This window comes from Schistocerca gregaria, chromosome 4, assembly GCF_023897955.1.
Source record: "Schistocerca gregaria isolate iqSchGreg1 chromosome 4, iqSchGreg1.2, whole genome shotgun sequence".
Taxonomy (NCBI): domain Eukaryota; kingdom Metazoa; phylum Arthropoda; class Insecta; order Orthoptera; family Acrididae; genus Schistocerca; species Schistocerca gregaria.
Genome location: NC_064923.1, coordinates 569,882,604 through 569,909,365, shown reverse-complemented (window position 1 = coordinate 569,909,365; position 26,762 = coordinate 569,882,604). Strand labels below are relative to the sequence as shown.

The window sequence follows — 26,762 nt, the reverse complement described above, 5'->3', positions numbered from 1 at the left end:
ATTAAAAGTGTGTATTTGAATTATATTATCTGAGCATGACTCAAAAAATGTGTGGATACTGACATTCAATGTGTAGTTAAAATTAGCATAAGTAGCAAGAAATAAAATAATCTGTTATAATTTTGTAAATAACCTGTCTAGAACTGAGATGCAATGTCTGTGCACTCAAACAAAGCAGCAACAGTTTGTCGCTATCCTACAATTTGTAGGGGTCTATGGTCCATGGGGATGTAACACAAATCAATATATTAAACAAATATTTGGTAAAACTTTATTAAATTCGTCTCAGAACAAATGTACCACATTCGCAAGTAACACATTATTCCTATAGAACTGTTAAATTATTGTATAGTACAATATATTTATACATCTGCATAAATTCTATTCGGTAGGATTACACAAAATAAATCATGTATGTACACGTATATATATAATTTTTTGACAGCGCGAGAACAGTTACTTTTCAGTTAAAATATAATCTTTGTTTAGTTCATTAGTGGATGGACTTCCAACTTGAAAGAAATAAATGCGACTTAGTGGTGCAATGCTCCAGTAACTCGAAACTATATTAAAATGATAAATGTTACGAGCATAAGAGACGAACTTGTCTTTAGGGCTGCAGCTTTCTAGCTCTCAGTACACAGAAAGCTACCCCCCCCCCCCCCCCGCCCTTTTCCCTCTTCTTCCTTGATATGACTGTATAGCTCTCGTTTGATTACTTTTAACAATGCCTCTGCTTATTACCTCTTTATTCTCAAGATAACTTCATCCATACATTACAACATTTCGTAAACATGTGCCAATACAAAAGTTAAAAAAAAGAGAAAAAGAAAAAGAGTTTTACTACTATGAAATACTGGATGAAATAAAGTAAATTATTTTACGGTTTCTGCGTAAATTTCTTTCGCTTGAGTCATTCATATGCAGGGTGACTCTGAAGGAAAGGTGCATGCTTTTATGGGTGATACTATTAGTGATTCTGAACAAAAAATTTCAAATGAAGGTACGCCCTTTTATTAACCGTATCCGACGCACAGCAGTTTGAAAACCACGGGCGTCTGTCGCATGTCCTTCATTAGCACTCACATGAGAATATAACCGAAGCTACGTAGGCCTAGTGTCTTTAATGACCGGTGTTATTGACGACCAACTTATCAGTCCAGTTGTTTTCGATAATGTTCTTAGTACGGTATCTTGATTTACTTCAAAATGTGTTACCAACCTTCCATTCTTGGAGGATATTCCTTTGGAAAGATGACGTCATATATACTTAAAGCACGACGGAGCTCCTACACATTTCATAAGGCAACTGACATCCTGGGCGTTGGGTCGATCATAGATAGATCGATCGATCTGGGCCATCGAGGTCTCCCGACTTACACCAGTGGATCACTCTTTGTTGTGTTAGTTTAAGAGTGAAGTATACAAGCGCAGAGTGGACTCGAAGGAGAAACTTTTCACTCGTATTTCACATTTGCATGTTCATGTAAGGGGTCGTACGAATGAGATCAAACTAGTAACACAGAAGCTGTGTACAAGAACTGCAAAAGGCATTGCAGTTGATGCTGGACTTTTCAGACATCTATTGTGAGGAAATGTACACAATTAAAGAAAACATTAGATCAGAATCACAACACTTCATTCGATATCACCTGCATTTGTCCTGTTCCCTACTGTTTTTATTAGTTTCCTAGGACACTGTTAAGAGCAGGACATATGCTCATAAGACTGTTTTTGTTCAGAATCACTAATTCTATCCACCCCTCGAAAAATCTACATTTTCTCCTGACTCGCCCTGCGTATGACATAGTTGCTCCCGCCTTCATTAGGCTTCGAAACGGCAATCTAGCACTTACATTTCATGTTGGTCACTGTAACTTTATACAGAGATTCCTAATTTTATACAAATAACAAGGTAAATTCGCAATCTTGTTATTACAGTTATCATGGTATCAATAACTTAACATAGCTTCAGGATTGTTTTACGAGGGCTACATATGGCTGTAGGCCTTTCTACGAATATTCTTGAACATTTGAAGTTTGTTCCCTATTCTCATTTGGCTTGATAGAACTTTTCTGAAATGGGGCCGTAAATTGAAAGGGCCTCGATAAAATTTATGCAGGAAGCGTGAAATAATTCGCGGTACACCTAGTGAACAACCACGAATACAACAGGGACCTGTCTAATGAAGGGTGATTAACAGTGGGGTACATATACGAGGAATCTGCGGTTTTACGCGGCCTACGGTTTGTGGTGCGACTAGACGTACATGCCAACGTATACGATATTATTACAAGCAGCAATGTCGATAGTTCTCTGCATTATCGATAATTCGGCAAATTCGGGATTAATATTTACGGTAAACTCCACCCAGAAACAAATTAAACTACATATAATAGTACTGTATTATGGAAAAGGCTACACTTTCCACCGCTCTGCAGGCTGCAGGATACGAAAAGTAGCAATGCTGCGAGTTACGTCACATTCCAACTGTAGCGTACGGTAAGGGTGGCGGCGTGCAGCGGTTGAGCGAGGTGACGCGTGGGACTGTTGGGGTGAGAGAGGCGCGTGGCCAGCGTAGTGATGACAAACGTTAAGGAATGCGGCTGCGCCGGCAGAGCAGTGGCAAGTGCAGCGCGTCTCGTCGGCACACTTATGGCTGCTTCTTCTGCTGCGGGGGCGGGTCTTGTGGCTGGTCGGTGGGGGCGGCGGGGGCAGCGGGGGCGGAGGCGGCTTTGGGGGCGGGAGTGGCGGGGGTCGGCTCGTCCTGGAACAGCGGGTTCTTCACCTCCATCTCGCCGGTCTGCAACACGGGAAACAACACCATAAGAATAAACAACAGTTTCATAGAGATACGAGGGTCATCTCATAAGTCATGGTAACCATCGTATATCTATCGATAATGTGTGTATCTGAATGACAACATGAAACAGGGTGCTAATGCAGGAGGCCATGGCAAAAGTTGAAACGAAACGCACGCATTGGAACTCTGTGTAAATTTATTGTGCGCGAGCACAGTTGGAACAAAAATGAATAAAATTCAACTATTGTCCTTGAAAACAGTCCCCCCGTGTGAGGCGTAGCGCCATATAACGATCCTGCCTTGGAGGCGGTTAAGTGGGAGATGTGTCTCAGAGCTGGACTGTGACAGATGGTGACACAAGACTGGACGCGCACGTAGTTTATGTATCAGCCAATAGAGGACCATACTGGATAGGGGGGACTGTGGTTTTAGTTTAGATTGTGCCCACTAGACTGCACTAAAGTAATAGAATGTTTTTCATAAACTGTTCTAGTATTTTCATAAAGTGTTATTATGTCTCTTTGTGTATGTAAAATGTTATAAATGTGTTTTAGCAGTACGAATAATGCGTGAGTGTGGTTTAAGGTTAATATGAAGATAATTGTTTAACGAATTATGTAGCGGAATTTAGTGTGGGAACATTTCGAAGAAGTGTGGTTATGGACAAAGGGGATTTTTGTACAATAGATTTGTAACGTACGTTTATAGTAAAGGGAAAGTTAATTAACAATAGTAAATAACTTTATGCATAAGCAAAACTTCAGCATATTAGATAATTACGTCGGTGAAAAGTGCAGTCGTTAGGTTTATTATTTTGCGATTGGTTATAGATGAAAAGCGCAGACTGACGCAGGAGAATGTTGAGTAAACTGACCAACGGTAAAGCAATATTCTTCGCGCGCCTTCTTCTGCTGGTAGAGAAGACTTAGAGTATTCTAGGGAAGAGTGGGAGCCTAGCCATGAAACAGTTCGGACGTGTAGTTGTAGTTCCGATAGCAGTGAGAAGTTGCCGGATCCAGCAGTGTTTCGTACAGCAAAAGTGAGGTAAAGTGACGGCATAATTATTCTGATGTGTGCGTAGAAATCTCGGAATTTTTTAAGTGAATTTCTGACGAGAAAAGACATAAATTCCGCGCGGCGTGTTGAACAGGTCGGTGGCTAAAATCTGTGACTGCATTTGATACCGACAGACTTAATATTTGGCGAGCGTTCTCAATAAAAAAACAATCAGTATTTTAGTAGCTGTCACGTTTTCGGGAAATGCAACACCATAAAGTTGCTAACGTGAGTGAAAGGGATCATGAGTGACTGTGTTAAGACTATCACGGGCTTGGCAGTGATACTTGTTCACCTAAGTTTCAGAATATATTAATTGAGGACAAAATTTCCAACCTTTCATTTCGTGTTTCTCCGAAACGTAGATTAGTGACTTCAATTGCAGCCTGGTTCACGTCGAAGTACAGTAGGTTTCACTCGGCTTTCCTACTGATGATCTGCTGAGGCAATGTTCACATGTAGGTGCAGGTTCGTCGCAAAGGGACGGAAAGAGCCGCGCCACCGCACGTGCATCCACACAGCTTTGCCGTTGGCACCGACATCACTGTATGCCACTTGTCGCTGAAAGGCCTTGTGGATATCCGCCTCTGCGGAAACGGTCTCCCATGCAATGGTTTCTTCAGTTGCAAAATGAGGTCGAAATTGCATGTAATGAAGTCTGGTTATTAGGGTGGTTGGCCGATGATTTGCCACTCGCACGACTGTACACAATTAATGAGGACGCTGCAGTGTGGGCTGTGGCGTTATCATGGAGTATTATTGCATTATCCAGCGGTGGCGAAAGTTTTCTTCGAAGTGTACAACGCAGCTGGTTCAGCAGAAAGTTGTGATAGTATTGGGCACTGACAGCGAGATCGTTCCTAACAGGGTGACACTTCAGAATCTCGTGGCTGTCATACGCCAGAATGAACGTGACCTTCCTGGGTAATGCTCTATCATCCACAGCTGCTCGTAGGGTCGCATGAAACTAAGTAGCACTGCTGCCAGCGAGAAAAGCAATTTTCACGTACGCTCGCTGTTTCAATCTGGTTACATCCTACTTGTACTGGAACAATTAACAATATATATCTGTTTTGTAAATAAAAAAGCCTTTTATTGCTGCACTGAGGTTTATTTTCCCAGACGTGTTTCGCCATTTTTCACTTTAAGGAATCATTAGTGGGATGACATCTCGTGGAAATCGGGTTTTCTGCTGGATATCAGCGTCTTCCAAACACGATATTTCGACGTCATTACTTGACGTCTTCATCAGGTGTTCCCAGTCTCAGGGAACACCTGATGAAGACGTCAAGTAATGACATCGAAATATCGTGTTTGGAGACGCTGATATCCGGCAGAAAACCCGATTTCCACGAGATGTCATCAAATCGTCGGGAAAGTCTAAGAAATTACATTAGTGGGATGGTTCTATGGTTCTTCCTGTTTTTCGTTGGCATTGGTGTTTCCTCTGATCTGGTCACATGGAAGTCGCACTACCGCTCTATTTACGCAATATGAGCATATTTTTTGTGTTTCGACATTATTCTTCCCACTTTTCATTCTGTTTGCAGTTGTTATTTGATGCATTATCAGTCTTCCATCACTAGTTTAGACAAAACACTAATATAGACGTAACTTCTTTGTGTTCACTGTGTTACATACAGTGTCTACACTCCTGGAAATTGAAATAAGAACACCGTGAATTCATTGTCCCAGGAAGGGGAAACTTTATTGACACATTCCTGGGATCAGATACATCACATGATCACACTGACAGAACCACAGGCACATAGACACAGGCAACAGAGCATGCACAATGTCGGCACTAGTACAGTGTATATCCACCTTTCGCGGCAATGCAGGCTGCTATTCTCCCATGGAGACGATCGTAGAGATGCTGGATGTAGTCCTGTGGAACGGCTTGCCATGCCATTTCCACCTGGCGCCTCAGTTGGACCAGCGTTCGTGCTGGACGTGCAGACCGCGTGAGACGACGCTTCATCCAGTCCCAAACATGCTCAATGGGGGACAGATCCGGAGATCTTGCTGGCCAGGGTAGTTGACTTACACCTTCTAGAGCACGTTGGGTGGCACGGGATACATGCGGACGTGCATTGTCCTGTTGGAACAGCAAGTTCCCTTGCCGGTCTAGGAATGGTAGAACGATGGGTTCGATGACGGTTTGGATGTACCGTGCACTATTCAGTGTCCCCTCGACGATCACCAGAGGTGTAAGGCCAGTGTAGGAGATCGATGCCCAAACCATGATGCCGGGTGTTGGCCCTGTGTGCCTCGGTCGTATGCAGTCCTGATTGTGGCGCTCACCTGCACGGCGCCAAACACGCATACGACCATCATTGGCACCAAGGCAGAAGCGACTCTCATCGCTGAAGACGACACGTCTCCATTCGTCCCTCCATTCACGCCTGTCGCGACACCACTGGAGGCGGGCTGCACGATGTTGGGGCGTGAGCGGAAGACGGCCTAACGGTGTGCGGGACCGTAGCCCAGCTTCATGGAGACGGTTGCGAATGGTCCTCGCCGATACCCCAGGAGCAACAGTGTCCCTAATTTGCTGGGAAGTGGCGGTGCGGTCCCCTACGGCACTGCGTAGGATCCTACGGTCTTGGCGAGCATCCGTGCGTCGCTGCGGTCCGGTCCCAGGTCGACGGGCACGTGCACCTTCCGCCGACCACTGGCGACAACATCGATGTACTGTGGAGACCTCACGCCCCACGTGTTGAGCAATTCGGCGGTACGTCCACCCGGCCTCCCGCATGCCCACTATACGCCCTCGCTCAAAGTCAGTCAACTGCACATACGGTTCACGTGCACGTTGTCGCGGCATGCTACCAGTGTTAAAGACTGCGATGGAGCTCCGTATGCCACGGCAAACTGGCTGACACTGACGGCGGCGGTGCACAAATGCTGCGCAGCTAGCGCCATTCGACGGCCAACACCGCGGTTTCTGGTGTGTCCGCTGTGCCGTGCGTGTGATCATTGCTTGTACAGCCCTTTCGCAGTGTCCGGAGCAAGTATGGTGGGTCTGACCCACCGGTGACAATGTGTTCTTTTTTCCATTTCCAGGAGTGTATATTAGTGTTACGTCTACACTTGTGACAGAGGGCTGATAATGCATCAAAACAACAAATACAAACAAAAATGAAAAATGGAAGAAAAATGTCGAAACACAACAAACACTCCTATGTTGCGTAAACAGAGCGATAGCGCGACATTCATATGGCCAGATGAGAACAAACACCGATGTCAACTAAAAACAGGAAGAACCATCCCACTGATGATCCCTTAAAGTGAAAAAAGACGAAATTCTTCTGGGAAAATGAAACACAATGCAGCAAGAGAAGACGTTTTTATTTACAAAACAAATAGTTCTGTGCTTTCTGCACAGGATGGCCATGCAAAGAAACTCGACTGACAATATTTTTCAGGAACGTATTCGTTTTAGAGACGTAAAATCCGAAAGAAGTGAAATAGGGGATGAAACAGTACACATGATCTTAAGGTACGAATCAAAGTGATACATGTTAAACGAAACAGCTGAAAACATATCCAAGGAGGGCACATCAGTTTTATATTTAAATAAAAGAAAAGAGTAACACTGAGTCGCTGTAAAGAATTGATTATAAAGGTGTAAATGAAAGTGAAGGACGTGACAAAGACATGCTTTAAAAGGCATGATCTGGAATGATAACCTAGGCTCTCCCCATTGTTGCAGTGCATATCCTTACCGGAGCGGACGTAGTGGCACACCAGTGGGTAGTTTTAGGGCAATATGTAAGTCATCAAAGTTGAAATATTGATCCTGTTCAAAATATTCCGGATTGCAGAAACATTATCTAGTACCAAAGACTGAAACCTGCTGGTATTTATTGTTCAACAAAATTCGGTTAAAGAAGTGTAAGTAGGCTGTTTAGGTTTTTATGTTGGTAATGCCATGTAGTGCTGGGTATGAAAATCGCTCACCACGCTGTGTGCAATCTGTGGCTGGTTGGCATTGTTGGAATATTTGCTATTGTAGAGTTGCGCAGTTGGATGTGAAAAGCACGTAGCGTTGGGCAGTTGGAGGTGAGCCGCCAGCAGTGGTGGATTTGGGGAGAGAGATGTCAGAGTTTTGAGTTGACGATCTGGGCGTGTGTCCGTCAGAGAAAGGAAATTTGTTTAATTTGATGTCACAAAATTATATATATTATGACTTTTACACGCTATTAAGGTATATACATTGTTTGTTCTCTATGAAAATCTTTCATTTGCTAACTATGCCTATCAGTACTTAGTGCCTTCAGTAGTTAGAATCGTTTATTTAGCTGGCAGTATTGGCGCTCGCTGTATTGCAGTCGTTTGAGTAACGAAGATTTTTGAGTGGTAAGTGATTCATGAAAGGTATAGTTTATTGCTAGTCAGGGCCATTCTTTTGTAGGGATTATTGAAAGTCAAACTGAGTTGCACTAAAAATATTGTGTGTCAGTTTAGTGATGATCAGAATAAGTAAATAGAGGAATGTCTGAGTACGTTCGGTTTTGCTCAGCTGTTTGAAAATCAAATAATGTAAGTGTTTTTCCAGCACTCTCACTCTTAATTTTTCTAAGGGAATGTTTCAGAAGGACCAAGTCCTTAATTAGTATAAGTACACAGTTAGTATGCAGATAAATTTAGTTAGTATGTAGTGTTATCTAACTAATGAATTAGCTGCAAATTATCTCTTCCAAAGGGCTGCAAAATGAAATCAGAGTAATAGTTATTATACGTAATAAACGACTGAGGGGTGGATTTATTTCTAGCTAGCAGGTCTGTATATATGCACGTTATAAATAAATACATAAAGGTCTGAAACGCAAAGCATACAACACACTCCTCACACTACAGCGTTCGTACGCTTTGAAGTACAAATTTAGTATTTTCTGTTCATCGACAACATGTATTTTGGAGATTGGAGAGTTTGTAGTAAAAGGCATCGACCTAGTACTGATCGAGTGCATACATTAAAATTTTGCACCTGACAGCAGTGGACTCACAAGAATTTTACGACTTAAGATCTCGCTCGAATTTTTTCAGGTATGTAGGTTAAAGGTTAATAAACGGTAATAAAAGTAAAAGATCAGAAGGGCATACTTTGTTATTCAGAAAATAACATAATAACTGTAAAGTCAAATGGTCCGATGGTTTCGAAAGTATCATTTCTATATTCTTTACTCATTCTAGTCCAACTTCACAGTAACAACAATGGACTGATTTACACAAAATGTAAATTTATGTAAATCAGTAGTGTGGTTGTTTCTGTACACCTATCGTTAATATAAGCTTGCAATGTTTCTCGTATACCTTTTTCCTTATTTGTGTATATCTTTACAACATCCACTTCAACGTTTCGATGGTTACCTAACCTACTCTACAAACAGTTTTCCTGAGACATCATTTCTACTCAAGCCAACGGCCTTGCCGCAGTTGTAACACCGGTCCCCGTCAGATCACCGAGCTTAAGAACTTAAGCGCTGTCCGGTTGAGATAGCACTTGTATGGGTGACCATCTGACTGGCAAGCGAGGTGCACTCAGCCCTTGTGAGGAAAACTCAGGAGCTACTTGATTGAGAAGTAGCTGATCCGGTCTCGTAAACTGACATACGGTCGAGAGAGCTGTGTGCTGACCACGTGCCCTCCATACCCGCATCCAGTCACGTCTGTGGGCTGAGGATGACACGGCGGCCGGTCGGTACCGTTGGGCCTCCATGGCCTGTTCGGGTGGAAGTTTTTATCGTTTCTTCTCCCAGCTCACAGAGAAAAAGCCATGGGTATCCGTCCTGTTCTGTCACATTTAACTGATGTTTACTATTATCTCTGTCACCTGTCAGTATTAGTCACTGCGCAGCGACTACGACTACAACTACATTCACTACTAGTAAAATAAGAACTGCCAAGGGAAGCCTAAAAAAGATTCATCCAATCTCACAAAACTATTTCCAGACACGTTCGCAGAAACGTGAATGACTTTGAGTATTGCATCTCTTTCTGGCGTACATCCGGAATATTTTTCATTCTTGTTCCAATATTTCGGCTGACAACCTTCCAGCCATTCTCAAGGTAGAGTAGCTTCCTCGCTCGAGAAAAGACAGAATATTCTATATGGTGGTGGGGGCACGTTGAACATTTGTGAAATGTAAAAGAAAACATTGATTCTACATGTAATTGTAATAAGTATTCCAAGGTTGTATGTGAATGCTTGTAAAACATATCCTTATAAAATTGATGCTTCTCGCGAAAATAAAATTTTCGTATCGCTATGCGCAAGTTAAAATTACTTCCAGGTTTCTATCTCCGTTCAAGTAGAAATTATTGTCATGTCAAAAGCAACGAATCTTTCTTAAACAATTAGCAATGCAACTCTACTAAGACTGTTTCTATACGCCTGCTACAATTAACTTTGATGTTTGACTCTTTGACCCTAAGAGCACAGTTAATTAGGACACTCTCTTATATCAGTATGCTCATTTTTTCTTCAGTGTTGTCCGAGGAAGGCATACGTTATTATTATTAGACTGTGTATAACTAATCCGGTTTCCCTGTCAATTTTGTACAAAATCTGTCACTCTTGCGTACCTTGCGCCTTCACTGTTCCGTCACCGCGACAACCGGCTGCACAGCTACCGGGCTTGTTTGCGGTTCCCTAGGCTCGTTTGCTGGCCTTTACTGTGGTGTGGAACGTTCACAGCGTAGCCGCTAACTCTTTGTTGTCCAGTCACCCAGAACACGAATTTCTGCTTAGGCTCAGCACGCAACGCCGGCTCATACTAACGAGAGGAGATGGGTGCCGTCGAATTGTTAAGTGGCAATTACTGGAATCTCAAGCGGATGAGCCGCTATTTTCCGTCACCAGAGCACAGCACGCCTAGTGAGCTTGTATTCACGGGAGCGGCCAGCTGCGCGTATACCAGAAGGCCACTTTGGCTGCGTTCGTTGTCGCCGGCGTCAATTTACTTGCTATAATCGTCACGTTTCAAATTGAAGGTGGAGGGGGCGATCTTTAGCCAAAATATGGAAAAAGAAAGGAAGACTGAAGCTTAATGGCCCATCTACGACGAGATCATTATGGATAAAGATACGTAAGGGCGTTGGACAAAAATTTAATCAGCCAGCGGAGAAATCAAGCAGATAACGTGCAAAATCGCTTCTAGCGTTCATAATTGCCTCAATGAACGAGGAAGGGACTCCACAAGTTTGTTCACGTATACCATATCCTGTTGCAGACATACACTGATGATTATTTCCTACAGAGCTACCAAACTGCAGCGATTGTGGTTGAAACGCTTCACCCAATGTTCCAGATAGAGCGAGGTACACTACTGGCCATTAAAATTACTACACCAAGAAGAAATGCAGATGATAAACGGGTATTCATTGGACAAATGTATTATACTAGGACTGAAATGTGCCGGCCGCGGTGATCTCGCGGTTCTAGGCGCGCAGTCCGGAACCGTGGGACTGCTACGGTCGCAGGTTCGAATCTTGCCTCGGGCATGGATGTGTGTGATGTCCTTAGGTTAGTTAGGTTTAAGTAGTTCTAAGTTCTAGCGGACTAATGACCACAGCGCTTGAGTGCCATAGTGCTCAGAGCCATTTGAACCATTGACTGAAATGTTATTACATTTTCACGCAATTTGGCTGCATAGATCCTGAAAAATGAGTAGCCAGAACAACCACCTCTGACCGTAATAACGGCCTTGATACGCCTGGGCATTGAGTCAAACAGAGCTTGAATGGCGGGTACAAGTACAGCTGCCCATGCAGCTTCAACAAGATACCACAGTTCATCAAGAGTAGTGACTGGCGTATTGTAACGAGCCAGTTGGTCGGCCACAATTGACCAGACGTTTTACGTTGGTAAGAGATCTGGAGAATGTGCTGGTCAGGGCAGCAGTCGAACATTTTCTGTATCCAGAAAAGCCCGTACAGGATCTGCAACATGCGGTCGTGCATTATCCTGCTGAAATGTAGGGTTTCGCAGGGATCGAATAAAGGGTAGAGCCACGGGTCGTAACACATCTGAAATGTGCCGTCATTGCGAACAAGAGGTGACCGAGACGTGTAACCAATGGCACCCCATGCCATAACGCCGGGTAATACGCCAGTATGGCGATGACGAATACACGCTTCCAATGTGTGTTCACCGCGATGTCGCCAAACACGGATGCGACCATCATGATGCAGTAAACAGAACTTGGATTCATCCGAAGAAATGACGTTTTGCCATTCGTGCCCCTAGGTTCGTCGTTGTGTACACCATCGCAGGCTCCCCTATTTGTGATACAGCGTCAAGGGTAACCGCAGCCATGGTCTCCGAGCTGATAGTCTATGCTGCTGCTAACGTCGTCGAACTGTTCATGAAGATGGTTGTTGTCTTGCAAACGTCCCCATCTGTTGACTCAGGGATCGAGACGTTGCTGCACGATCCGTTACAGCCATGCGGACAAGATGCCTCTCACCTAGGCTACTAGTGATACGAGGCCGATGGGATACAGCACGGCGTTCCGTATTACCCTCCTGAACCCACCGATTCCATATTCTGCTAACAGTTATTGGATCTTGACCATCGCGAGCAGCAATGTCGCGATACGGTAAACCTCAATCGTGATGGGCTACAATCCGACCTTTATTAATGTCGGAAACGTGATGGTACGCATGGCTTCTCCTTACACGAAGCATCACAACAACGTTTCCCCGGGCAACGCCGGCCAACTGTTGGAAACTGTCCTCATGTCAGCAAGTTGTAGGTGTCACCACCGGCGCCAACCTTGTGTGAATGCTCTGAAAAGCTAATCATTTGCACATCACAGCATCTTCTTCCTGACGGTTAAATTTCGCGTCTTTAACACGTCATCTTCGTGCTGTATCAATTTTAATGGCCAGTAGTGTATTTCCTACGGAATTACGATTGGATGATTTATCCGACCATTCGAGGAGCGACAAGTGTTCTCCAAATCAGGAACGCAATCGTGCAGCCTTCTGATCACATCTGTTGGCTTCGAGGAAGACGTTAAAGTCCACCACATACTGATCATGAAGATGTAGCAGAAGAGCAACGCTTGGCTATCGAGAATGTTGAAATAAAATCGTGATTTATGCTCACAGAAACCTGAAAACACCCTCGAAACATCAGAGAACCGCTTCTGGCACGAACTGCACCTTCCACACACTGTGGGTTAAACTAGTCATTGGGGGTCGGTGCATTCATCTCTTGCATCACTCGAAAAGAGGCGAAATCATGACTCTTCGGACGATACTACACGGGACCACTCAGTTATCGTCTATTTCTGTGAACAATGGTCTTTTGCTATGTACGTGACTCCAGACATCAGGTGCACGCATTTGGCTTTGCAATGTCTGCTCAGACACTGGCTGGTTACGACCTACAATCGCTGACAACAGGAATTCCTGTAGGATTTGGAGCTGAGTGTCATTCACAAGGTATGACACTCATCTCCGGGCCTAGTCGGTTGGGACCGTCTAACGATCACTGTTATTATTCCGAGTTACAAGGCTGCGAATGGTACACCATTCGTTGTAGATACTTTGGACAGTCTGGGTTAATACATCAACAAATTTCTTAGTCATGGGCACGTACTAATACGATAGGTTCCTCCACCAATTCTGTCACGTCTCTACGTCGAACCATCTTACTGTGCTAAATCCATACAACTGAGTGTCACGTACATACGGATTCCGTGCCTTGACGTACGCCACCTGTGGAGGTTCACATGACTGCCTGGTACCACTGCCACCACCTACAGTGCTCCCTAACGACCATTGTGATCTTTTTAAGGTGTATATTAGTTTGTCCTGTATGCTTACTTTCAGGTTTTGTGCAAAATTTCATTTCTGGTCCGAACGGACAGACAATAGGCAATGTTAAAGGAGGGCTGTGTTAGCGCCTCCTCCGGGTAATGCACGAACTAATTTCGAACATTGGCAGGCATGTGCCCCTATCGGAATCCTGTTGCACTTGTGGCGTGTGTGATGACGCTACAAGTTTTGTTAAATACTCTCAATACCTCCACAGCGAACAACAGCCACGGTAAGACACTGGCCCTTATGCAAGTAATTATTCGGCTTAGTGTTGATTGATGGAATTGTTGGTTGTCCCCCTGAGATGGCTCTGAGCACTACGGGACTTAACATCTATGGTCATCAGTCCCATAGAACTAAGAACTACTTAAACCTAACTAACCTAAGGACAGCACACAACACCCAGTCATCACGAGGCAGAGAAAATCCCTGACCCCGTCGGGAATCGAACCCGGGAACCCGGTGTCCCCTGAGAAATTCTGTCCAATTGGTGAGGGAGATCGTCAAAATTCTGATCTGGCTGGAGGGCCCTGCCCATAATGCACCAAATATTCTCAGTTGGAGGGAGGTCCGGCGACCTTTCTGGACAAGGTATGCCTGGAGGCGCCTCAGAAAGCAGTGGGGTACAACCTGACTGCTGTCCGCCATACTGGCCGATAACCAGGAGTGATGCAAGAGATGAATGCACCGACCCCCAATGACTAGTTTAACCCACAGTGTGTGGAAGGTGCAGTTCGTGCCAGAAGCGGTTCTCTGATGTTTCGAGGGTGTTTTCAGGATTCTGTGAGCATAAATCACGATTTTATTTCAACATTCTCGATAGCCAAGCGTTGCTCTTCTGCTACATCTTCATGATCAGTATGTGGTGGACTTTAACGTCTTCCTCGACGCCAACAGATGTGATCAGAAGGCTGCACGATTGCGTTCCTGATTTGGAGAACACTTGTCGCTCCTCGAATGGTCGGATAAATCATCCAATCGTAATTCCATAGGAAATACACTACTGACCATTAAAATTGATACAGCACGAAGAAGACGTGTTAAAGACGCGAAATTTAACCGTCAGGAAGAAGATGCTGTGATGTGCAAATGATTAGCTTTTCAGAGCATTCACACAAGGTTGGCGCCGGTGGTGACACCTACAACTTGCTGACATGAGGACAGTTTCCAACCGATTTCTCATACGCAAACAACAGTTGGCCGGCGTTGCCCGGGGAAACGTTGTTGTGATGCTTCGTGTAAGGAGGAGCCATGCGTACCATCACGTTTCCGACATTAATAAAGGTCGGATTGTAGCCCATCACGATTGAGGTTTACCGTATCGCGACATTACTGCTCGCGATGGTCAAGATCCAATAACTGTTAGCAGAATATGGAATCGGTGGGTTCAGGAGGGTAATACGGAACGCCGTGCTGTATCCCATCGGCCTCGTATCACTAGTAGCCTAGGTGAGAGGCATCTTATCCGCATGGCTGTAACGGATCGTGCAGCAACGTCTCGAGCCCTGAGTCAACAGAAGAGGACGTTTGCAAGACAACAACCATCTGCACGAACAGTTCGACGACGTTTGCAGCAACACGGACTATCAGCTCGGAGACCATGGCTGCGGTTACCCTTGACGCTGTATCACTGATAGGGGAGCCTGTGATGGTGTACACAACGGCGAACCTAGGGGCACGAACGGCAAAACGTCATTTCTTCGGATGAATCCAAGTTCTGTTTACTGCATCATGATGGTTGCATCCGTGTTTGGCGACATCGCGGTGAACGCACATTGGAAGCGTGTATTCGTCATCGCCATACTGGCGTATCACCCGGCGTTATGGTATGGGGTGCCATTGGTTACACGTCTCGGTCACCTCTTGCTCGCAATGACGGCACTTTGAACAGTGGACGTTACATTTCAGATGTGTTACGACCCGTGGCTCTACCCTTCATTCGATCCCTGCGTAACCCTACATTTCAGTTGGAGAATGCACGACCGCATGTTGCAGGTCCTGTACGGGTCTTCCTGGATACAGAAAATGTTCGACTGCTGCCCTAGCCATCACATTCTCCAGATCTCTCACCAATTGAAAACGTCTGGTCAATGGTGGCCGAGCAACTGGCTCGTCACAATACGCCAGTCACTACTTTTGATGAAGTGTGGTACCGTGTTGAAGCTGCATGGGCAACTGTACCTGTACACTCCATCCAAGCTATGTTTGATTCAATTCCCAGGTGTATCAAGGCCGTTATTACGGCCAGAGGTGGTTGTTCTGGGTACTGATTTCTCAGGATCTATGCACCCAAATTGCGTGAAAATGTAATCACATGTCAGTTCTAGTATAACATATTTGTCCAATGAATACCCGTTTATCATCTGCATTTCTTCTTGGTGTAGCAATTTTAGTGGCCAGTAGTGTACCAGCACTCCATGTTGCTGTGGATACTTGGGTAGACTCTGATGCCGTGGAATGTGTGTAGTTTGTAATGTACTATTGTGTACTGTTGCAACTCACAGTGAAACACGTTTGAAACGAAAAACTTTTTTGTCTTTCTTCGCGTGGTACATCTTTATAGCTGTTGTATTCATCCATCTCCCTATGTGTAATGTTTACATATGAACTAACCTCCCACTTGCATATTTCAGAATTGTTTAAATCGTTATCATTTTCGATACAAAAAATAGTTGCCAATACATTTTCAATGAGCCTCGTATTTTACGGATGTGTCAGATTCCAGAGATCATTCTGCGATCGTACAATCATACAATAACGGGCCTTTCCTTTTATTAATGTGCAATACGTTACATTTATCTACGTTGAAGGTTAGCTGCCAGTTCTTCTGCACCAAGCGTTGATCTGCTGAGACTTCTCCGTATAAAACAGCTTGTGACGTTACCCACTAGCTCGTTCACATATATTCAGAGCAGTAATACGTCTATAACACTCCCTTGCGGAATACCCCAAGTTACTTTTACGCTTAAGATTTCTCTCCGTTAAGATCGATATACAACGTTCTTCAAGCGAGTGATGAAGCTGGTCTGGTATTCTACATGTTTGTAGTAGTGAACGGTTTCGAACGCTCTTAGAAAGCCAAGAAATGCAGCATCACTCGGACGCAGGCATCTGTTGCCTTCTATATTTGAAAGATGGGCAGAGTGAGTTGCGTTTCAAATGATCGTTGATTTCGGAGTCCGCGTTGATTTCTACGTAGCAGACCATAATACACCGGCATAAGTCCTGTTCGAAAATTCTACAACAGACTAACTGCTGTTCATACAGATCGCTTCATCCAGGACCGATGATGTGAGCACGAGGATAGATTGTCGCGTCTCCCATGTCCACCCCAGTGAGCAGACTTCAGTATTATTGAGACTTATTCGCCTACTTTGGGGCGCGATCGCTATCCACTTGCACCATCATTACCTGAATTTGCTACTATTTTGCACGAAGAATGGTATAAGATTTCCTTGAAAACTTTGCAGGATGTAAATACATACAACTACAAGCAATCAATTTTATTATTACATATACTATAACTTTTATACATATTACCTTTAGCTAAAATAAACAATCTCCCCAACTAATATTCCAGATCATGTTAATGTAAGAGCAGAACTAAGTCAGCATTTCATTTGAAGGTTGTTTTAAATCTAAATCTAAAGTTCATGGTCATACAAACAGCTGCATATCATTGCAAATACTATAACTCTGTATTGTTTTATTCCTGGGCATTCATGTTAATGCCAATCTTGATTAAAGTATTTGCTAATATAGTGACTGAATTATACGTTAATTTACGAACAGAAATAAGACCAAGATCGCTTGAAGTTTGTTCTTCTAGTAATTCAGTTATTTATTTATTTTATTTTGTGCTCGCATGTTAACGCCAGCCTAATTAAAATATCTGTCCACATATCGACTTTAATACACGCAAACAAAACCAAATTACATCTCTGAGCAAAGTAGACTTATGCCATATCTCTTTTTCAAGGTCTTTGTAACAAGCAATAGTTGTATAGCACATGCTGGATGCTACCAAAGTTTCGCTATCACAGTGTAAATCATAACGATTGTGTAAAAGTGTATGAAGTGATGTACCAACTGACCGTCAAAATGGAGGCAGACACAGGGACACTAACAGTGAAAAGCTGTCCATACTGTCGCAGTAACTACAAAACTAAGATTTTGGATCGGTATCGACATATAAATAATACTCACAGCGATACATTACAGCATGATCCATCTTCTTGTCACAGAGCCAGCACCCAACATTTTCTAGAAACAGCAATGTAACTTCCAGAAAACCATCTGAAGATGAGCCTGGAAAGGTTCAAAAACCTCTTCATGGAATAATAAATAATTATTCAATAAATGGCTGGTTGCAATTTTATGGTTTTACCTTCAGTTAACAGTAACGGATTGTCAGATATCCGTAATGGATCAGCTTAATGACTTTACAGAATCTATGTCCATCCGAGACGACTATACTCTACTCGTATTTTGAATGCCAACGGCTCTTCTATACCGTATTAGACATTGCAATGTGTTGTGTTTTTGGTACTTCCATTTTTTCCACCCCTGTACTTTGGACTAAAGCTAGAGAAGGAACAAATTCTTTCGAACAGTCTACGCAGAATCGTATTGGTATTCTATTAGGTCACCTTTCCACTGCCGAACATTTTAAACTTGATTTTTTCCCTCATGGTCACTTATTATAAGATTTCTTGATTTGGTGTTCGTGCTGCTATTAGAAGCAGGAACTGCAGCCAGATCTTTTTCAGTGGATGAATTTCGGAAAACGGAATATGCTATTTTCAGCTTCTTTCTTTCGTTATCCGTACCCGTGTCTGTACGATCCTACCGATTGCCTGCTCTTATTATTACACTACTGACCATTAAAATTGCTACACCAAGAAGAAACGCAAATGATAAACAGGTATTCATTGGACAAATATATTATACTAGAACTGACATGTGATTACATTTTCACGCAATTTGGGTGCATAGATCCTGAGAAATCAGTACCCAGAACAACCACCTCTGTCTGTGATAACGGCCTTGATACGCCTGGGCATTGAGTCAAACAGAGCTTGGATGGCGTGTGCAGGTACGGCTGCCCATGCAGCTTCAACACGATGCCACAGTTCATCAAGAGTAGTGACTGACGTGTTGTGGCGAGCCAGTTGCTCGGCCACCATTGACCAGACGTTTTCAATTGGTGAGAGATCTGGAGAATGTGCTGGCTAGGGCAGCAGTCGAACATTTTCTGTATACAGGAAGGCCCGTACAGGACCTGCAACAAGGGGTCGTGCATTATCCTGCTGAAATGTAGGGTTTCGTAGGGATGGAATGAAGGGCAAAGCCACATCTGAAATGTAACGTCCACTGTTCAAAGTGGCGTCAACGCGAACAAGAGGTGACCGAGACGTGTAACCAATGGCACCCCATACCATCACGTCGGGTGATACGCCAGTATGTCGATGATGAATACACGCTTCCAATGTGCGTTCATCGCGATGTCGTCAAACACGGATGCGACCATCAGGATGCTATAAACAGAACTTGTATTCATCCGAAAAAATTACGTTATGCTATTCGTGCACCCAGGTTCGTCGTTGAGTACACCATCGCAGGCGCTCCTGTCTGTGATACAGCGTCAAGGGTAACCGCAGCCATGGTCTCCGAGCTGATAGTCCGTGTTGCTGCAAACGTCGTCGAACTGTTCGTGCAGATGGTTGTTGTCTTGCAAACGTCCTCTTCTGTTGACTCAGGGCTCGAGACGTGGCTGCACGATCCGTTACAGCCAAGCGGATAAGATGTCTGTCATCTCGACTGCTAGTGATACGGGTCCGTTGGGATCCAGCACGTCGTTCCGTATTACCCTCCTGAACCCACCGATTCCATAATCTGCTAACAGTCATTGGATCTCGACGAACGAGAGCAGCAGTGTCGCGATACGATAAACTGCAATCGCGATAGGCTACAATCCGACCTTTATCAAAGACGGAAACGTGATGGTACGCATTTCTCCTCCTTACACGAGTCATCAGAACCGCGTTTCACCAGGCAACGCCAGTCAGCTGCTGTTTGTGTGTGATAAATCGGTTGGAAACTTTCCTCATTTCAGCACGTTGTAGGTGTCGCCACCGGCGCCAACCTTGTGTGAATGCTCTGAAAAGATAATCATTTGCATATCACAGCATCTCTTTCCTGTCGGTTAAATTTCGCGTCTGTAGCACGTCATCTTCGTGGTGTAGCATTTTTAATGGCCTGTAGTGTACTAATTATCAGATAATCTTCTTAAGTGGAATTCCAGAGTAAGCAAGTTGCCCTCGTGTGAACTCCAGGCATCTGCATTTACTGCCAGTCCCCATAGTAGGCAGGGACGTCCAACAAGAGACTACGAAACGGGCGGGCACTTGGTGAAGGGGCCAACGATGGGCCCAAGCCAACCAACACCTTCCCACGGACGGCGGCAAGCTGCGCGCTGTGACGCGCCTTCTTCATTTACATGTAACACCTTGCGCTACTGTATAAAGCGTCAGGCGCGTGCGCCAAGTATAACAGAAGAACAAAAAGACGTCCTGTGGACGCAGCTGAACACGGGTTTTGAAACTGCAGTGAACGAACCTCCCTTGGTTGTCGTTCTACTACGCGGCCCGTATGCCATATGTAGTGTAATGTAGTTTAGTGTAGCGCAGTGTAGCGTTGGTATACTGACCGGAGCGAGTCCTGGGCACTCGTAGACAGTGTAGTCGCCCTCTTCACCCTCCTCGTCGCTCTCCGCCTCAGACACTGAACCCGGACGCTCGTTGGCGCCTGTGCGGCTGTAACATAACAAAAATCACCACACGGTGTCGAGCTGTAACATAACAACAAAAACAGCACCAACAATGACAACACAACACCATACAGATACAACACAACAATTACAACAAGTGAACACAACATTACATGCTATACATGGCTGTAACACAACTATAGTCTCTCAACACAACATTACACACACCATACACTGCAATACAACAACAGATCAACACAAACAATACGATCAGTGAAGTGCTGTGCTTGTGTCGTGTTGCTTAGTAAGATCATTGTCGTTGCTGTAATCTTCGGTACGGAGACTGGTTTGATGCACCTCTCGGTGCTACTCTATCCTGTGCAAGCCCCTTCTCCGACTACTGCAACCTACGTCCTTCTGAATCTACTTACCAAATTCGTCTATTTGTCTCCCTCTACGATTTTTACCCTCCCAAACTCGTCTACAACACTAAATTGGTCATCCTTTGATGTCGCATAAGGTTTCCTATCAACCGACCCCTCCTTTAAGTCAAGTTGTGCCACAAATTCTTGACTCCCCAATCTACCTCCTCATTAGTCATGTGATGTATCCATCTAATCTTCAGCGTTCTTATGTAGCACCGCATTCGGAAAGCTTCTATTCTTTTCTTGTCTATACTGTTTAACGTCCATGTTTCGCTCCCTTGCATGGCTCTACTCCAGACAAATACCTTCAGAAAATATTTTCTGACAGTTAAGTCTACATTCGATGTTAACAAATTTCTTCAGAAGTGCGTCCTTGCTATTGCCAGTGCCTCTGCCAGGCGCTTAAGTGTGATGGGCAGAGTATCGTCCAGCATCAGTTATGTTGCTGACCAAATAGCAGAACAGAACTAATACTTTAATTCTACAGTTTCCAAATCTAATTCCTCAACATTAACTGATTTAATTAGATTCCATTCCATTATCCTCGTCTTGCTTCTGTTGACGTTCATTTTATATTCTCCTTTCAAGCCATCGTCCGTTCCTTTCAACTGCTCTTCCAAGTCGTTTGCTGTCTCCCACAGAATTACAATGTTATCGCCAAACCTCAAATTTTCAATTTCTTCCTCGCTGAAATTTAATTCCTACGCGGAATTTTTCTTTGGTTTCCTTTACTGCTTGCTCAGTGTACAAACTGGATGACATCAGGGATATGCTACAACCGTGTCTCACTCCCTCCTCAACTACTGCTTCCCTTACATGCTCCTCGACTCTTACAACTGCCGTATGGTTTCTGTGCAAGTTGTCAATAGCCTTTCGTTCTTGTATCTTACCCCTGCTACTTTCAGAATTGTCCGCAGCTCGTGGTCGTGCGGTAGCGTTCTCGCTTCCCACGCCCGGGTTCGATTCCCGGCGGGGTCAGGGATTTTCTCTGCCTCGGATGACTGGGTGTTGTGTGCTGGCCTTAGGTTAGTTAGGTTTAAGTAGTTCTAAGTTCTAGGGAACTGATGACCATAGATGTTAAGTCCCATAGTGCTCAGAGCCATTTGAAACATTTTTGAACTTTCAGAATTTCAAAAACAGTGTTCCATTCCACACTGTCAAAAGGTACCTCTAAGTCTACAAATGCTACACAGAAGCGCCAATGAAACTGGTATAGGCATGCGTATTCAAATGCCGGTCGAGGTGGCCGAGCAGTTCAAGGCGCTACAGTCTGGAACTACGCGACCGCTACGGTCACAGGTTCGAATCCTGCCTCGGGCATGGATGTGTCTGATGCCCTTAGGTTAGTTAGGTTTAAGTAGTTCTAAGTTCTAGGGGACTGATGACCTCAGAAGTTAAGTCCCATAGTGCTCAGAGCCATTTTTTTCGTATTCAAATACACAGACATATTAACAGGCAGAATACAGCGTTACAGTCGGGAACGCCTAAATAAGACAACAAGTTTCCAGAATGAGATTTTCACTCAGCAGCGGAGTGTGCGCTGATATGAAACTTCCTGGCAGATTAAAACTGTGTGCCCGACCGAGACTCGAACTCGGGACCTTTGCCTTTCGCGGGCAAGTGCTCTACCATCTGAGCTACCGAAGCACGACTCACGCCCGGTACTCACAGCTTTTTCATATCAGCGCACACTCCGCTGCTGAGTGAAAATCTCATTCTGGAAACATCCCCCAGGCTGTGGCTTAGCCATGTCTCCGCAATATCCTTTCTTTCAGGAGTGCTAGTTCTGCAAGTTTCGCAGGAGAGCTTCTGTAAAGTTTGGAATGTAGGAGACGGATACTGGCAGAAGTAAAGCTGTGAGTACCGGGCGTGAGTCGTGCTTCGGTAGCTCAGATGGTAGAGCACTTGCCCGCGAAAGGCAAAGGTCCCGAGTTCGAGTCTCGGTCGGGCACACAGTTTTAATCTGCGAGGAAGTTTCAAGACAACAAATGTCTGGTGCAGTTGTTAGATCGGTTAATGCTGCTACAGTGGCAGGTTATGAGGATTTAAGTGAGTCCGAACGTATGGTGTTACAGTCGGCGCACGAGCGATGGGACACAGCACCTCCGAGGTACCGATGAAGTGGAGATTCTCCCGTACCACCGTTTCATGAGTGTACGTGAATATCAGGAATTCGATAAAGCATCAAATCTTCGACATCGATGCGGCCGGAAACAGATCATGCAAGAACGGGACCAACGACGACTGAAGAGAATCGTTCAACGTGACAGAAATGCAACTCTTCCGCAAATTGCTGCAGTTTTCAGTGCTGGTCCTTCAACAAGTGTCAGCGTGCGAATCATTCAACGAATCATCATCGATACTGGCTTTCGAAGCCGAAGGCGCGCTCGTTTACCCTTGATGACTGCACGACACAAAGCTTTACGCCTCGCCTGTGCCCGTCAACACCGACATTGGACTGTTGATGACTGGAAACATGTTGCCTGGTCGGACGAGTCTCCTTTCAAATTGTATCGAGCGGATGTATGTGTACAGGTATGTAGACAACCTCATGAATCCAGGGACCCATCATGTCAGCAGGGGACTGTTGAAGCTGGTGGAGGCTCTGTAATGGTATGGGGCATGTGCAGATGAAGTGGTTTGGGACCTATGATGCGTCTAGATACGATTTTGACAAGTGACACGTACGTAAGCATCCTGTCCTATCAACTGCATCCATTCATGTCCATTGTGCATTCCGACGGACTTGGGCAATTGCAGCAAGACAGTGCGACACCCCAAGCGTCCAGTATTGTTACAGAGTGGCTCCAGGAACACTCTTCTGAGTTTAAACACTTCTGCTGGCCACCAAACTCCCCAGACATGAACATTATTGAGCATATTTGGGAGCCCTTGCAACGTGCTATTCAAAATAGATCTCCACTCTCTCGTACCCTCACGGATTTATGGATAGCCATGCAGGATTCACAGTTCAATTCCCATCAGCACTAATTCAGACACTAGACGAGTCCATGCCACGTCGTGGCCCTACACGATATTAGGCAGGTTTACCAGTTTTTTTAGCTCTTCAGTGTATAAACGTAGGTTTGCCTTTCCTTAACCTATCTTGTAAGATAAATCGTAGGGTCGTATTGCCTCGGATGTTCCTATATTTCTCTGGAATCCAAGCAAGAGCATATGTAATTGTAGCTTAGTTTAAAATAAATACGTTGCCTGGTCGGACGAGTCTCCGTTCAAATTGTATCGAGCAGAGGTATGGAGACAACCTCATGAATCCAGGGACCCAGCATGTCAGCAGGGGGAGGCTATTTAATGGTATGGGGCATGTGCAGTTGGAGTGATATGGGACCTCTGATGTTTCTGCCGAATCCCTTGACAACTGGGCAATACATTATAATTTTAAATGTTTCAGTTTACTTTTATGGGGATAACAAATGTAAGAAATCATCAGTTGACTGAAATGAATTCTGTTTCCCCACTCAGCGCAGCAAAACTCGAATATGTACCAAGGTAGCCTCAAACTGAAGGTCAGCTAGATAAATTTATGTAAGAAGTAACGTAGTACATTTATTTCTTTCGTTTCGTTTAATTACTTACCTTCGTTGGGTATTCTTTGTAATCCAGGCTTTTTTTGACTAACTGTATTCAAACTATACCGCGTGTTACGTTTCTTGGTAACCGAGACTCTTCTTTCCCCAGGTCGACTCCAGCAGTCTTTCGTCTATGGTGTAGTTAATTCGAGTTAGTATTTTGCAACTAGAACTTACTGAACTCAACGTTAGGCAATTCTCACACCTTGCCACCATCTACCTTCGCCGGCCGTTGTGGCCGTGCGGTTCTAGGCGCTACAGTCTGCATCCGCGGGACTGCTACGGTCGCAGGTTCGAATCCTGCCTCGGGCATGGATGTGTGTGATGTCCTTAGGTTAGTTAGGTTTAAGTAGTCCTAATTTCTTGGGGACTGATGACCTAAGATGTTAAGTCCCATTGTGCTCAGAGCCATTTGAACCATCTACTTTCTTTGGGTTTGGAGCAATTAATTTTTTTTTTAAGTTTGACTTTACTTCGGCTGTCTCATACATCATGTTTACCAGGTCTAACAGCTTTGTCAGTTGGTTGTCCCAAAACACTCGTTGGAGGAGCTTACCGATGCTCAACACCGGGGTTATCAGCGGAAAAAATAGCTCTGAGCTCTATGGGACTTAACATCTATGGTTATCAGTCCCATAGAACTTAGAACTACTTAAACCTAACTAACCTAAGGACATCACACAACACCCAGCCATCACGAGGCAGAGAAAATCCCTGATCCCGCCGAGAATCGAACCCGGGAACCCGGGCGTGGGAAGCGAGAACGCTACCGCACGACCACGTGATGCGGGTTATCAGCGGAAAGATCTGATTAATTCTAAGGGTATGTCGCTGCTGCAAATGCCTTGTTTCGACTTAAGTATTACAGTTCCATATCAAATTCATTTCGCATTATCGCGTCAGTTGCCGGCCGGTGTGGCGAGCGGTTCTAGGCACTTTAGTCTGGAACCGAGCGACCGCTACTGTCGCAGGTTCGAATCCTGCCTTGGGCATGGATGTGTATGATGTCCTTAGGTTAGTTAGGTTTAAGTAGTTCTAAGTTCTAGGGGACTGATGACCTCAGATGTTAAGACCCATAGTGCTCAGAGCCATTTGAACCATTTTTTCAATTATTAAACGCTACACGAGAAGTACAGTACATTCGACATACTAACATAAAGTTTATCGGTATTTAACTATCTTGTTTCCGTAAGTCAGCTGCTTTCCGCCGTAGGGTCCTATTAAATTTTTTATCAGTCCAAATGCTTCACCGCCAACGATACGTAAGGAAGTTCCATATCGTTGTTCTCTTTCAAAGGCCTCTGTTTTAGAACATCCAAAGACTTTCCAGTGGGTTTCTGAGACAGAAGGAGTCTCTGAAAATTCCTGAGTAGCTGTTTTTTCGAAAAGCGCGAATGTCTACTACAGCCATGGTAACAGTCACAAAGCTCAAAAATGGCTCTGAGCACTATGGGGCTTAACATCTGAGGTCATCAGTCCCCTAGAACTTAGAACTACTTAAACATAACTAACCTAAGGACATCACACACATCCATGCCCTAGGCAGGATTCGAACCTGCGACCGTAGCAGTAGCGCGGTCGCGGACTGAAGCGCCTAGACTGCTCGGCCACAACGGCCGGCTAGTCACACAGCGCAAATAGCACTACAGAAACAAATGTTTGTAAGTGAACTATCAGGACCTTGAAACTTCTGGATTTCGTATTCTGACAAGTTTGCCTTCGAGAACTCCGATGATTGAGGGAACATTGAAGGAAATCCTTGAGATATTTAAGTTCAGTTTTCTTCATATGGTGTTAGCAATAGTGTTTTAATACAGATAACTTTGCATATTTGATTAACCATCCGATTTTCCAATTTTATATGAGTATTGCAGCGCAGCCACTAAACATCCGCTTGCATAATATATGAAACCGACACAGGTTGCGAGATAGTAACTGCAGGGCCGGCCGCTGTGGCCGAGCGGTTTTAGGTGCTTCAATCCGGAAACGCGCTGCTGCTACGGTCGCAGGTTCGAATCCTGCGTCGGGCATGGATTTATGTGCTGTCCTTAGGTTAGTTAGGTTTAAGTAGTTCTAAGTCTAGGGGACTGATGACCTCAAATGTTAAGTCCCATAGTGCTCAGAGCCAGTAACTGCAGGAACTAACGTAACGTTCTCTGCGACTCGTCATCCGCATCCTTTAGGAATTCAATCGCGCATTAATGTGCATCAAAGCGCGTTACAAGTAAACTTATGAGGAGAAGCCGCGGGACGAATCTCACCCGATTTGGCTGAAACTGTGTAA

General features: G+C 44.6%; 1 protein-coding gene across 2 annotated transcripts in view; it reads right to left on the bottom strand.

Moving 5' to 3' along the window:
* Nucleotides 1-244: 244 nt before the first annotated feature.
* The window catches only part of LOC126266867 (neural proliferation differentiation and control protein 1), a 1,079,198-nt gene continuing 1,052,680 nt past the window's right edge, over nucleotides 245-26,762 (bottom strand). For both annotated transcript variants that reach the window (XM_049971491.1, XM_049971490.1), the window contains exons 7-8: nucleotides 20,404-20,509; nucleotides 245-2,804 (exon numbers count right to left, since the gene is read on the bottom strand). In XM_049971491.1, coding sequence (XP_049827448.1) covers nucleotides 2,655-2,804; nucleotides 20,404-20,509 — 256 coding nt within the window. In that variant the 3' untranslated portion in view covers nucleotides 245-2,654. The remainder of the gene's footprint in view (nucleotides 2,805-20,403; nucleotides 20,510-26,762) is intronic.